The sequence below is a fragment of the Theobroma cacao genome, chromosome 8, assembly GCF_000208745.1.
Source record: "Theobroma cacao cultivar B97-61/B2 chromosome 8, Criollo_cocoa_genome_V2, whole genome shotgun sequence".
In the NCBI taxonomy this organism is placed as follows: domain Eukaryota; kingdom Viridiplantae; phylum Streptophyta; class Magnoliopsida; order Malvales; family Malvaceae; genus Theobroma; species Theobroma cacao.
Genome location: NC_030857.1, coordinates 6,975,953 through 6,990,394, shown reverse-complemented (window position 1 = coordinate 6,990,394; position 14,442 = coordinate 6,975,953). Strand labels below are relative to the sequence as shown.

Here is a 14,442-nt window from a genome sequence, read left to right as displayed (position 1 = left end):
TTATAAGAGAAAGGGGGCTTCGTGTATAATTATCTTTTTATGAATAAAATTTTTGCTTTTTTGTATTTTTAATATGTATAAGAAAATGTTTAGAGATTTATCTTTTTTTGATTTTCATATCTATAATATTATAGAAAAACCGGAAAAGAAAAATTGCAGGCTGGAGGAAGAAAGAAAACAAACAAACGCTTACAAAGGCTAGAGAGAGAGAGAGACGGCATAAAACAAAATCGAAATTCTTTAAAAAAAAAAAAGAAAAAATGAAGAGAAGAAGGCAGCAGTAGCACATCAAGAGCCAATAATATCACTACAAAAATCCAAAATCTCAACGTTTTCCCCTATCGGTATTATCCACAACAATTATTCGTCTCATCATCCACACAAAATGCTTTTACTACCAAACAGTTCCCAACTTTAAACAACATTAGTAATTAGTAATACCCCCCATTTCCCACCCAAAAAAATAAAACAGAACCAAATATTACAAACTTTTCCCGTGTGGTGGAATGCCTCGACGTCTGCCACGTGGCTATCGTCGACATGAAGAGGTTGTCTCCGGTGGTCGGCCTGTCACCCCCCTTTAAGTTCGGTAGAGAGAGCAAGGTGTCCGGTTTTGGACTCGGATTCGGGTTGAAGCGGAAAGTGGTGGTAAGGAAAAGGCTGAAGCTTGTAGTGAGGGCGGAGTTATCCAAGTCTTTTTCCTTCAATCTGGGTCTGGACTCTCAGGTTTATTTCCTTTCAATTCATTCTCTTCTCTCTTTCCTCTCACTTGGTTTTTTCTTTTTCTCTTCTTTGTTTTCTTTTATTTCAATTTCAAGTTTAAACGTATTGTTCGATGAAATGACCGACATAGAGTCTTGGACTGGTGTTATCTAATCTGTTAGTACTATTATTTTTGGTGAAATGATTCTGGCTTTGATCAACATTGTATTAAGCATTGTGCTTGGTCCATGATAATGTTTTAAGCATCCTTAAGGATAATACTGATCTAAGAGTTTAATATTGGCTGTCTATTTTATATTGGTTTCATATGTTTTGAAAGAGCTCGATGCGGGGTTTTGTTGTATTGATCTTTGCTTGTGCAATTTCTCAAATTTATAATTGTGTAATAGTTCATACCTCTTTTGAGTAAAAAGGCTGGTGATTTCTGTTGCAGCTATCATTTTCTTCTTACTTTGTTCGTTGTGTCTGTTAAAATACACACATATCAACACTGGTTTGAAGAGGTTCGTTAGGGTTTATTTAATATATGAATGAAAGAGCAGCAACTAGCTTTAAAAGGAAGAGAAGATCTTTCAATTCTTTCAAGCATTTTATTAAGCCCATTCGGAATCATGGACAGTGATTCTTGATATTCCATTGTGACTACTGACTATATCCTCTGGTGAATTAACTACATTCCCCTTATGTATATCTGTGGAGTATGGTGAAACAGTGATAATACTTGCTCAAGATTATCCTTCTCAAAGATTTTTTTTTTTTTTTGTGATTCCATGTCTGTTTTATGATGCTAATGTTAGTAAGTGGTAGCAAGTACATCCGAGGTAAATAGCTGCATTTTTCTTTACTCCTGGTCTAGCAGACTATTTCCCTTTTTTTTTTTTTGGCTTGCCTTTTTTAATCTTATAGAGGAAATAGTGACTTATGTTTTTCTTTCATTGTCTGACACTTTTTTCTTTGGATTAGTAGACTATCCAGTCACATGATGTATCGCAGTTGCGTTGGATTGGTCCGGTTCCTGGGGATATAGCAGAAGTCGAGGCTTATTGTAGAATTTTTAGAACAGCTGAAAGGCTCCATGCTGCTTTGATGGACACTTTATGCAATCCATTGACGGGTGAATGTATTGTTTCGTATGATTTCACACCAGAGGAAAAACCATTAGTGGAGGATAAGATTGTGTCTGTGCTTGGTTGCATGCTATCTCTCTTAAACAAAGGAAGAGAGGATGTTCTTTCAGGAAGAGTCTCAATTATGAATAATTTTCGTATGGCAGATATAAGTGTGATGGATGATAAGCTTCCACCACTTGCTCTTTTCCGGAGTGAGATGAAGAGGTGTTGTGAGAGCTTACATGTTGCCCTGGAGAACTATTTGACACCTGATGATTTTCGAAGCCTGAATGTTTGGAGGAAGTTGCAAAGGTTGAAGAATGCTTGTTATGATTTGGGTTTTCCACGCAAGGATGAGCATCCGTGCCATACATTGTTTGCAAACTGGCAACCTGTTTGTTTGTCTACATCTAAAGAAGAGATAGAGTCAAAAGATTGTGAGATAGCATTTTGGAGGGGTGGTCAAGTAACAGAGGAAGGCCTGAAGTGGTTGATTGAAAAGGGATTTAAAACCATTGTTGATCTAAGAGCTGAGATTGTTAAGGATAATTTTTATCAAGCAGCCATGGATGATGCTATTTCTTCTGGGAAAGTTGAGTTTGTAAAAATTCCAATTGAGGTTGGAACTGCACCATCAATGGAGCAGGTTGAGAAGTTTGCATCTTTGGTTTCAGATTTCAATAAAAAGCCCATCTATCTCCATAGTAAGGAAGGAGTATGGAGAACTTCCGCAATGGTCTCTAGATGGCGGCAGTACATGACTCGCTTTGCATCTCAGTTTGTCTCAAATCAGTCTATGAGTCCCAGTGATACACCTTCAAAAGCTGCAAATGGATCAGGAGAAATGCAGGCATCTTCGAGTTCGGAAGAAAAGCTCAAGTTACAAGAGACATTGAATGTGAGTCATGGTTCAAATGGAGCACATAAGAATGAAGTCTTCTCAGACAATGATAAAGAAGATCAGCGAATTTGTGGGGCCAACAATGACCTTGTTTCCAGCCAAGTTATGACATCAGAGGAAGCAGTTGATAATGCGGAAGGAACTATGATAAACATCTTTGAGAATATTGATCCTCTAAAGGCTCAGATTCCTCCTTGCAATATTTTCTCCAGAAAAGAAATGTCCATGTTTCTGAGAAGTAAAAAGATCTCTCCTCCAATGTATTTCAATCATCAGCTCAAAAGATTAGAAACCCTGCCTTTTTCAAGAGAAACATCTACTAGAGCAGCATGGGGAAACAAGGTGGTTCATGCTAATGCTAAATCCCAGCTTGCAGAGGCAGGAAGTTCCAATGGATTGTTTAGTGCTACAAATCAATCGCAAGAGCATCACAGTACTGCTGCTGGCAGAGGAAAGTACTTGAATGGTGGTAGTTATGCTACCAGTAGCACAAAAGTGAATGGATTTGTTGAAGGGGAAAGGTATTCCATGACTGAAACCAAAGCTGCAACGTTAGATGGGAATTTCAATGAGCATGTTACATCTACCTCGTTTAGCAAGAGACAGAAGAGCAATGGTAAGGCCTTCTCAGATTCAAATGATGATGAATTGGGATCGATTGAGGGAGACATGTGTGCTTCTGCAACTGGTGTTGTAAGAGTGCAGTCACGAAAGAAAGCAGAGATGTTTTTAGTGCGGACAGATGGGTTCTCCTGTACCAGGGAAAAGGTAACTGAATCCTCCTTGGCCTTCACTCATCCTAGCACCCAGCAACAGATGCTTATGTGGAAGTCTACACCAAAGACTGTATTACTGTTAAAGAAGCTGGGGCCTGAACTAATGGAAGAAGCTAAAGAGGTACCATTTGAAGATTTTTTTTTTTTCATTGTTGGCCATAATTGCCTCCATACACTTTAAAAATAACTACCAAAATATTTTTTATTTCAGTCATATTTTAAGTCTGTTGGTGTGTATTCTTGTATAATCTGAAAATGGAATCAAACTGACTTCAGCATTTATAAATTCTGAGGCTGTTGATGGTGCAGAATGTAGACATTTGTAGCCTCGACCTTTGCATGCAGGGATTGTTCCAACTGTTGGGCTTTTATTTGAATTGGTTTTAGTTTTAAAGTCCCAATATGATCGCTGTTTCTATTGCTGCATTGATTATTCCAATTGTTAGGAACTTTTTAAATGGTTTCAGTAGTGACTTCTTGTTTGAGGTAAGGTATGGCTGCCATAAGGTTGTTAAGAAGGATCATTATGTTGGCTGTCAGTGTAAAGCATAATACAGCAACATCCTCCAAGTCTAACTTGAACATGATAGTTTCTTGAACTTCCAGCTGGAAATTATCTCTTTTTTTTTATCTGTGATTGATTAGCATATATTAAATATGTGCTTCTGCAGTTGCTTGTTTGATAAGTAGCAGTTCTAACTGCATTTTTGTGTTTGATGTGCAGGTTGCTTCTTTTTTGTATTATCAAGAAAAAATGAATGTCCTTGTTGAACCTGATGTCCATGACATATTTGCTAGAATCCCTGGGTTCGGATTTGTCCAAACCTTTTATAGTCAAGATGTCAGGTACCTTTATGATTTATTGTGCAATAGAGTTGATAGTCTACTATTCCTCATGCCTGATTGGGATTCTGCTTGTTCTATGCTCGTATGACAGTGATCTGCATGAGAGGGTTGATTTTGTGGCATGCTTGGGTGGAGATGGGGTTATATTGCATGCATCAAATTTATTTAGAGGTGCTGTACCACCTGTTGTATCATTTAATCTTGGATCTCTTGGATTTCTCACTTCCCACACTGTAAGTTGCTCAGTTATCTGATTTTTGTTACTGGATATTGGATGTCCTCATTATTGCCCATTTTTTTAATCTCTTTACCTTTGATTAATATAGTTTGAAGACTACAGGCAAGACTTGATGCAGGTCATCCATGGTAATAACACGGCAGATGGTGTTTACATAACTCTTAGAATGCGCCTACAGTGTGAAATTTTTCGAAATGGTAAAGCAGTGCCAGGAAAAGTATTTGATGTCCTGAATGAGGTCGTTGTCGATCGTGGTTCTAATCCGTACCTTTCTAAGATTGAATGTTATGAACATGACCGACTTATAACAAAGGTTAGTTAACTTCTTTTAATAAAGAAAATTTAAGCCTCAATTGTCACATAAGCAGTGAGTTATGCTTGCTCTCATGGATTATAACTACTTCGCACCTGCTGCTATCTATGCATTGAATGCATCCATGCATTAAATGTTAAATACTTATCTTATATAGCTTTAAAGATGGTCAATCTTTTTTAATTTTCCCATGATTTTATTTAATAAAAAATGTGCTTTTAGGTGCAAGGTGATGGAGTCATAGTAGCCACACCTACTGGGAGCACTGCTTACTCTACAGCTGCTGGAGGTTCCATGGTAGGTTGTCCTTTCAAGTTCAGAGACACATATGAGGTTTATAATATATAGACCATGTTGAGTATCATGTTTATTCTGTAAGTAACAACAAACTGTTGCAAATGCAGGTTCATCCAAACGTTCCTTGCATGCTTTTTACACCTATCTGCCCACATTCCCTCTCATTTAGACCAGTTATACTTCCTGATTCTGCAAGGCTTGAATTGAAGGTAAAGTTATTCACATAAGAAAGACCACTCGTAGATAATCGTAGAAATTTTTTTTCTCCACAAATAAGAATCTAGTAAATTTTTTTTATCTTTTGGTTTAAACTTATATACTATATTTGCTTTAATTGGTCAAACTAGCTCCATGTTTTATTTTTCCGGTGGGTATGTCATTGCTCATCTGATGTATTAGATAAAGTTTGTTGCTTTTTTGTAGTATATTATGGTTAGTGCTTGTAAGTTACAGGATTGGTGCTGGGAACAAGGTAAGCCATAGGCAAGTAGTCCGTAGCACTAAGTGTACACCAAGGTATCCTAACTTACTTTTGACCCTCAAACGCCCTTTTGGCAACATGGTCTAGTCTAGACTGGACTCTTATTGCTCTACACCATTGTACTAGAGTAACTTGCTACAATGAACCTTGCTACAACGCTTCTTCTACAGTGATACCATGGTCGGTAATCAATTTCATGAGGTTTTAATGTAAAGGATCCACTAGAGTGGCAACTGTAGAGCATATGACTCATGCCATTGCTTACTTGGAGTAATAGTGGTTTCATACTAAGTTACTAGCTAAAGAGAGACAATAACCAAAGAGAGAAAACTTAGAAAAATATAGTTTTATATTTCACAGAGGAGATTTTGCTAAGAGAGGTGATAACTTGGAAAAATAAAACTTGCCTCCTTTGTGAGTAAGGATTTTCCCTTTATAGGCACACATTGGACACACGAAGACACTTGCTGCTATACCTTGGTGATAGTAACATGACATTGACAATGACTAAACTTTTGCAAAGGCTTACAACTTTAATAAAGTAAATATTATCTTGTCTTGGAAAGAGACAAAAAAACACTTCTTTTGAAGTGGCACATTCTTCAAGATGGCATGTTCTTTGATGTGCCTTTATCTTTTGAGGAGACCCATTTGTTGAGAAAAACAAGAGGACACAACTTCAAGTATTTTGAGGTGGACAAGGCGGGCCACACTTGTAAACACACTAGTAGAGCATACTTAATATACTTGTATTCTTATACATATTTTAGAGTGGGGAGTCTCTTAATCACTATCATTTGGGAGATTAAGATGGGAATTATCTACTCTAGGAGTAAAATTATATCCCAAATGTTCAAGCCATTTTTGATGGGAAATTATCATTTCCTGGTCAGGGAATGCCATGGTCCATGGGGTCGGGTTGGGTAGAACTGGAAGAAGCTTGATTAGGATTGATATGTTTCTTTGTGTGTTTAACTGGTCCTTGTACTTCGTTCACGAAGAAGTCTTTGGGATTGAAGTCTTCACTCTTCACCAAGGTCATACAGGGCTTAGGAATCTGCCCAATAAATGGTTGGTTCTGGTTGTAGGTCCTGGATTGGCGGTGGTTGCCAATATGGATCCCTTTCAACTGGTTTCAAATGGGAAATGTTAAACTTAAAGTTTGGGAGGAGTGGTCGTATTGTTGGATTTGTGCATTGCTGCTCATAGATATGCCTATCTATATTGAGCTGTTTGGCATAGTCTGGATAGTCTCTCCAAGGTGCAGTGGCTTGTGAATGAGTCCATATCTCTGAGAATATGATCCTGTTTAGTTTACAGAGCTGTCTTTGGACTTCAATATATTCCTGAGAATGTTCAAAAATTCCATCATGGAGGGAATAACCTTGGCTGCAAAGGATGGCAGTATAAGGGAAGTATTGAATAGTGCTCATGTAATAGCAAGGGCGATGAAAGGTGATGATAATTTGTGGGATAGGGTAGTACCTGTTTTGCCTTGCAGATGTTGTGAGTCATTGCCTCCAAATAAGTATGGGCTTGAACCAAGGAAGTGTTTGAAATTCTCATTGGGGTCTATGGGGTATCTTCTGGGGCTAGACCATGTTCTGGATTTTACGGGGTGTTTAGATGAAAAAGGTAAGTGAGAATTCTAAGGCGATGTAGTAGAGATGGCATAAATAGCACAAAAAACAGAGAGTTTCTTTTAGGAAGAATATCCAGTGTCAAACAGGGATGTAAAATGGATGGATGAAGGGGTATTTAGGATGCACCCCAATAGGTTGGATTGATGTATCTCAAAACCTTCGAAGGATTTGGCTTTGATACTTGAGTATGAGCAGGTAGGCATGAGTATGGAAAGAACTGCTTATGATTAATGTAAAAGTTTAGGTGGAAGTTGATCCAGGGGAGGTTGTTTTCCATTTTTGGAACGTTATTTGGATCAAGAGGGTAACTGTTGTCCTCTGGAGGGACAATAGAAGAAGAGGCTCTTGAAGAACTCATCATGGCAATGATTGGAATGATCTTTGAGGAGGAGAGTTTCTAAGATGAATGAGAAGTTGGCCTTGAGAGCATGTCTGGACCGACATTGTCTTTTTGTTTTATATGCTTAAAAGTGAATGTGTACCATGAAAACCATTGAGGCCATCTGAGTAGTTGTGCATTGGGAAGGGTTTTCTTTTTTAAGTTAAGCATGTGATCAAAGGTTGACATGTTTGATTCCACAGTGAAATGGTGGCCAATGAGATAGAACTCGAACTTATGAATCCCATATTTAACTGCAAGTATTTCTTTGAACTTCCACTTTTGTATTTGTATATCTTTCTTTTGCTATCAATTTCTTTGAGTAGAAATATGGACCAATACTTGTTACTTTTGTCGGTCTGAAGGATTCTTTTCCCATGTGAGGAATCCGCAGGGTAAGAAGTGATTGGACAGTAGATTAGAGAATCTGTACTGCTCTTATTTGTTTCTAAGTCCACTGTGCTAGAGAATCTTTTTTAACATTATCTTGAGAGTACTTCAGATCTTTGTGAGATTTGAGATGAACTCACTCATGTAATTGACAATTCTAAGGAACTATTGGACTTGTTTCTCCATGAGGGGTTCATCTAGGAAATTCTGTAGTTCTTGAGTAATGTGTGGCTGAGCAATATGTTGTCCATCTTTGAGGTGCATGCCAAGGGAATCTATTTCTACTCTACTAATATGTTTACAATTATATGCCTGCTTTTCCCACCTCAAAATGCTTAAAGTTGTGTCCACTTGTTTTCTTTGACAAATGAATCTCCTCGAAAGAAGATAAAAGCGCATCAAATAATGTACCACTTTGAAGAATGTGAGAAGTGTTCTTTTGTCTATTTTCAAGACAGGATAGTATTTACTTTATTAAAGTTTTAAGTTTTTGTAAAAGTTGTCTAATCATTGTCAATGTCTTGTTACTATCATCCATGTGAAAGTATAGTAACAAGTGTCTTTGTGTGTCTAATGTATGCCTGTATAAGGCAACTCCTTCCTCATGAAAGAGGCAAGTATTAGTTTTTCTAAATTATCACATCTCTTTGTAAAATCTTCCTTGTGAAATATAAAACAATGTTTTTTTAATTTTTCTCTCTTTGGTTACTCGCTCACTTCAGCTAGTTACTTAGTGTAAAACCACTATTCATACCAAGTAAGCAATGACATGAATCTATATTCCACAGTTGTCATTTCGGTGGATACTTTGTATCTGAATCTCATGAAATTGATCACCAACCATAGTATTGCTACAAAAGCACTATAGCAAAGTTCATCATAGCAAGTTACTGTAACACGATGACATAGAGTCATAAGGGTTTGGCCTTGACTAGACCGTGTTGCCAAGAGGGCATTTGAGGATCAGAAATCGGTTAGAATATCTTGGTCTACATTTAGTGCTATGGACTACTTGCCTACTGTTTTCCTTGTTCCCAGCCAATCCTGTATCTTTGGCGATATCCAATCTTTGCCATATTATATGAAGATTCCCTTATCGCTATTTGCAAACCTCTGATCAAACTTTTTATTTATAATTGGCATGTGAGAATAAAATCATTTCTGTGCTATACCTGGCTGGAAGTTGCTTGTGGGTATAGTTGCTGTAAAGAAAGTTGAAGTATAGGGAGTGTTGCTTGACAAGTAATCATTTGGCCTAGTTGGACTCTTGTTTGTAACCATTCTTCATTTTTTGGGTCTTCCGAAAAACTTAAAGGAAGGTGTATTTTAGTATTGAGTAAGACAGACAAAGACAGCATTTTAAGTTTCTGCGGGTAACTTGATGGTATTCCAATTTGGAGAGCTTCTCAATTGGGGTAGTTTTTTTGGGTCTTATTGCAGCTAATATACCTCATTTGATGTTACTTTGTCATCTCTTCTCAGTAATGCTTTTAATATTAGCTATTTTCTATGTTAGCATCTCAATTAGCTTTATGGAAGTAATGATACAATTTACACAAATGAAGTTGTATTTCTGAAACTGCTCCTCATCTTTGTCATATAGGTTATAGTCTGGTGGAGAGTTATGGGTTTATTGTGCACAAGCTGAGGCCATTTGTTGCTAGACCAGGCATATAAAATTGTATGAATAAAGATAAACAAACTGAAATTGCATTTTATATCTGAGAGTTCTTTAAAGATGTCATCACAATGTGTATCTGCCGGAAACTCCTTATATTGTCTTTCGAGAAATTACCTAATTCTTGTTAGGCACATTATATAAAACACTGAAACATTGTTGTTTCTGGTTTCACAGATCCCTGATGATGCTCGTAGTAATGCTTGGGTTTCTTTTGATGGTAAGAGAAGGCAGCAACTCTCACGAGGACATTCTGTCAGAATATCTATGAGCCAGCACCCCCTTCCAACTGTTAATAAATCTGATCAAACAGGTGATTGGTTCCACAGCTTGATTCGCTGCCTAAACTGGAATGAGAGATTGGATCAAAAAGCCTTGTAAGACCTCTGACATTGGGTAGCAAGTTTCTTCATCTTCATCATAGGATGAAGCTTCATGTAAATTGCTGTACAGATATAAAGTTGAAGGATTAAAGTAGGTTTAGTATACAAAGTGAATGTTATTCATTACCAACATAGGCTTCACCATCAAAGTAGAGTGGGTCAACTTTCACCCTTAAATTGTACAAATACTATCTGTTACCATACAGCTTTTGAAATAAAAAACAAAATTTATTTATAGGTTTTTTTTTTTGGGGGGGGGGGTGGGGGGTGTGTAGGAGATGAAAGAACTAATCTTCGGGTTTACGTTCTGTATCAAAGCTTTAATTAATGCCCACTCGATCAATTACATGTATTTCTTTCTGGTAGTTTTCTGTCATATATTTTTGCAATTTCATGTGGGAATGGTGCAATAGAGCCATAAAGGAAGGTTTTTCGATGTTAGACCTGATAATTTTAAACACAATATTTTAACACGACAGGAAAAGATACGAGTTAAACAGGTTTTGAGTTTAGTATTAATGTGTTTCGTGTCTAATCATGTCTGATGTGAAAAATACGTTTAAACACGTTTACTTAATCGTGTTATCGTGTTTAAACGTGTATACATGACACATTTATTAACTTATTAAAAGTTAATAGTTAAAAATTATTTTAATTTTATATAAATAATTTTAAATAATTATTTTAATAAGTTTTTTTAATTTTATAAAGGGTATAATGTAATTATACATACTCAATCTTAATTTTTAACTTTTGGTAATTATTTGATGTTATTATTATTTTTGTTTTATTATAATTATTTTTATAATTATAGATTTTAAATTTAAATAATAAAATTATATTTAATTGTAAATATTTTTATTTAATCGTGTTAAACGTGTTAATCATGTTAAATGTGTTATTAATCGTGTCGTGTCGTGTCATATATTGACACGTTTAATAAACGTGTTAATCGTGTCGTGTCTTGTTACACGTGTATTAAACATGTACGTGTACGAGTTTTAAATTTAAAACACGAGTATTAAACGTGTCGTGTTCGTATCTAGCCTTAATGTATTTCGTGTCTAATCGTATCTGACACGTTAACACGAATTGCCAGGTATACTCGATGTTGAAAGTATTTCAATGGTCCATGCAGAGCATGAATCATGACCCAAGATAAGATGACTGATCAATGAAGGATAGGGCTTTAACCTTTGGTTTTCTATGAAGGATTAAAACAGATGGAGCTACCCCAGCCTAGTAGGAGTATAGTATAGTTGCGTTCTGTTTCTCTTTTTCATTTTGATCACCTTCCGTTACCCAACAATACTTGGGATAAGTCTCCGCTAGCTCTTGGCCTGGTGCACTTGAGCTAGCAAAAGAACATAAAACTTGACTAGGAGAAATTAGTCTTCTAGTGGTGCCCTTAGTTGGACATTTACTTGGATTTCCTTGTCATCTTGCTGCTTCATCAATTTTGTGGAGAATGGATTTCATGGACTGAAGTGGAAAGTGAAAACCATCCATCATGTACCTCGCAATATGTCATAGATTGTCTCTTTCTTTTCCATTTTGATAATCTAACTAGAAAATCTGAGATTAGATTGATAAATTTTAGTCCTTTTCCTCTATATACCAACTGGAACATGCATCCCAGTAATATATTAAATTAGAAAGAAAACAAAAATAATTTGATCCTTTTTTTCAATGTGCCGCCTGCTTGTGTTGAGATGCATGTGGTACATGCATGTTCTGCAGGAGGGCATCTGTTTTCACTGAAATAATTGTGAAAATTAAATAATAGAAAAGAGAGGAAAATCCAATAATAATGAAGGAGGACAACTGCTGATATATTAGGAAGTCAAAAAACTCTGGAAGCTGTTGCTTAAAATAAAGAGTAGAATTCATTAAACATATGATTCTAATTTACAGAACCAACTTTAGCAGATGCATGAGCATCTCATCATGTTCATCACCACAAACAGTCCAAACTCGAAAAGCAAACACCCTAGTAATAGCTAGTTTACTCACTTGAGCTCTCTATCCTTCCCTGGAATTTTAATTTCGAGGAAAGAAAGGGCTACGCATGCAAGACTTAATTATACTAAGGGCCATATGCCAAGAACGAAAAGTAAAAGGTAAGACAAAAGCAAAAAAAAAAAAAAAATTAATCTCAGTTTTTTAACTTCTTATCTTCCGGCTGTTACATGGCCCTTACAGCTTGGAACCTGGGTTCTTTGGGGAGGAACTTTTGCTGAACATAAACAGACATGTAGTCACCAAAAACAAACTTGGGATAAGTTTGTTCCACTTGTTGGTTTGTTTTCTCCACCAGCTGTGGTGCAGGAGCTATGGTGGCACTAAGGGATGGATTGTAAAATGAGGCGATCGATCGCCTGTTCCCGTCAGTGGAGCTCATAACACGGTGCCAAGCACTCTTGTATCGGCCATTGCTCAGGACCTCTATCTGATCACCAGTGTTGATGACAATGGTGTTCGGCAAGGGCTGCACATCAACCCATTCCCCATCTTTCAGGACTTGAAGGCCTCCCACCTTGTCATCTTGAAACAGTAAGATGACACCACCTGCATCGGTGTGAGCTCGAAGACCATTCACTCTCTCGGGGTGAGGACATGGTGGGTAGTGGCTCACCTTGGTCCCAAAGAAGGCATTATCACCACCTTCTCCGTCATTGAATGCCTTCTTGATGTATCCCTTTGGTAAGCCTAAGTTTTCATCCATTACTTCCATGACCTTTTCGGCCAATTTCTTCAACTCAAATCTGTATTCCTTCATGGTTTCCCTGTTATGAACGTCAACAAGTTAGAATATTGTATCCAGTCATAAGCAAGCGTCTAATGAACTAACTTGTTAATAACTGATCATAGAATATATATTACTTACTCGAATCCGGGTGTTTTGGATGGCCAGTCATTATCATCCAAGAGAGTAACGACATCTTCCCAGTCCACATTCTCCAACCTTTCACCAGTCTCATCCAACAAATTCACCAGCTTTGAGTTCTTGAAATTCTCTTCCCTCTCCAGCTTATAGAACTTGGTTGAAACCTTCTTCACTCTCTCCAGCAGCTCCTCTGGAATCCCATGGTTCACCAGCTGCAGTAAATATAATCACACACACCTTAAGAATTTGCATATATAGACAAAACTAAGACGAAAGCCGTTGCTTCCAACGGTTAATAATAAGAAAAGGGTACCTGAAAGAACCCCCATTCCTCGCATGCATTTGCAATCTGAGCCAGTGTCTTGGCCCTCTCCTCACCATTGAGCTGAGAGAAATCAAGCACGGGAATCGCCATTGAAGTGGTAAGCAATGAACGAGAGATCACAACGAAAGAGAAAGACTAGCAAAAGAGAGTGGTATAACTATAACTTGAAGTTGTGAAATGCTTAGCTACTTCAAGGTTTGCACTTTTTTGGGTTGACAAAGGGAAGAGGGGGTCGGCCCTATTTATAACAAAAGCAAAGGAGCAAGCTTCCCGCCATATTGGCCAACCATTAATTTGTTGAAAGTCCCTTTCTTGTTTCTCGAAGTAGCCGTTGGGGTGAGGTATGGGACGGTGACACAAATGAGTAAATAAATTTAATAAAAAAACAAGGTCAATGCCTTTGAGATGTTACTGGTAATCCACAACACAAGCATACTAATTTTTCTCTCAATCAAAAAGTTAACACACCTTTTCCTCTGGTTTAACTCTTTAATTATCATTAATCATTACAAAATCGCTGCCACGTACTAATCATCCTTCAAATCTCCAACACAATGATGAGCTCATCTCTTCAAATGTGGGGTTTGAATTGGATTCAAAATATTCAATTATCAGTCTCCTAATCATAGCAATTAAACCCCCCAAGTGTTATTTTCACCAAATAAAGCCTCAAATGAAGTCCACAAAAGATCAAATGGCTTTGATTGGTTCATTCATCTGCCAGACAGTGGGGTCCAAAACCCAAATAATCAAGGCCAGGTGGCATGATCAAGTGTCATTCATGTTCAATATATTCCTTTTTTGCTTGTTTGCTCATCATGGAATTTTCTTTTCTTTTGCCTTCTTTCTTACTTGTAAGTCAAATCTTTGCCGACTTCCCTCCCCACCCTCCCATTTGCCTTGGATATAAGGTTTTGACTCCTTCCTTCGATCGTGTAGGCTGTGGCCCCCATCACCGTCTCACCTCCCACACACCCATGAACATGATCTTCAACCCATGCACTGATATATATGTAGGCATAGTTTAAGGGTTAAGCAAGGCAAAGTTGGGGACTATTAGTAGATCATAAACA

The 14,442-nt window shown here is 37.3% G+C and overlaps 2 protein-coding genes across 3 annotated transcripts; one reads left to right on the top strand and one right to left on the bottom strand.

Moving 5' to 3' along the window:
• On the top strand, positions 294 to 10,394 carry LOC18592411 (NAD kinase 2, chloroplastic). 2 transcript variants are annotated; one of them, XM_007019140.2, is made up of 8 exons: positions 294 to 726; positions 1,690 to 3,630; positions 4,234 to 4,355; positions 4,447 to 4,588; positions 4,682 to 4,906; positions 5,129 to 5,203; positions 5,311 to 5,412; positions 9,952 to 10,394. In XM_007019140.2, the coding sequence occupies exons 1-8, from the start codon at positions 541 to 543 to the stop codon at positions 10,153 to 10,155; spliced, it is 2,997 nt and encodes a 998-aa protein (XP_007019202.2). In that variant the 5' UTR covers positions 294 to 540; the 3' UTR covers positions 10,156 to 10,394. The 2 variants fall into 2 exon arrangements, with proteins under 2 accessions (XP_007019202.2, XP_007019205.2); XM_007019143.2 differs by having other exon boundaries at positions 633 to 726; positions 1,687 to 3,630.
• Positions 12,264 to 13,563, bottom strand: LOC18592410 (1-aminocyclopropane-1-carboxylate oxidase 5). The gene is made up of 3 exons (XM_007019139.2): positions 13,358 to 13,563; positions 13,045 to 13,256; positions 12,264 to 12,943 (listed from the first exon to the last, which is right to left on the bottom strand). The coding sequence occupies exons 1-3, from the start codon at positions 13,457 to 13,459 to the stop codon at positions 12,343 to 12,345; spliced, it is 915 nt and encodes a 304-aa protein (XP_007019201.2). The 5' UTR covers positions 13,460 to 13,563; the 3' UTR covers positions 12,264 to 12,342.

Excerpts from the sequence above, each read along its gene's own strand:
- LOC18592410 (XM_007019139.2), bottom strand. The coding sequence starts at position 13,459 with ATGGCGATTCCCGTGCTTGATTTCTCTCAGCTCAATGGTGAGGAGAGG. Across the intron at positions 13,257-13,357 it reads AGGAATGGGGGTTCTTTCAG|CTGGTGAACCATGGGATTCC; the intron begins GTACCCTTTTCT and ends TATTTACTGCAG. Across the intron at positions 12,944-13,044 it reads TCCAAAACACCCGGATTCGA|GGAAACCATGAAGGAATACA; the intron begins GTAAGTAATATA and ends CGTTCATAACAG.
- LOC18592411 (XM_007019140.2), top strand. The coding sequence starts at position 541 with ATGAAGAGGTTGTCTCCGGTGGTCGGCCTGTCACCCCCCTTTAAGTTC. Across the intron at positions 5,204-5,310 it reads CAGCTGCTGGAGGTTCCATG|GTTCATCCAAACGTTCCTTG; the intron begins GTAGGTTGTCCT and ends TTGCAAATGCAG. Across the intron at positions 5,413-9,951 it reads CTGCAAGGCTTGAATTGAAG|ATCCCTGATGATGCTCGTAG; the intron begins GTAAAGTTATTC and ends CTGGTTTCACAG.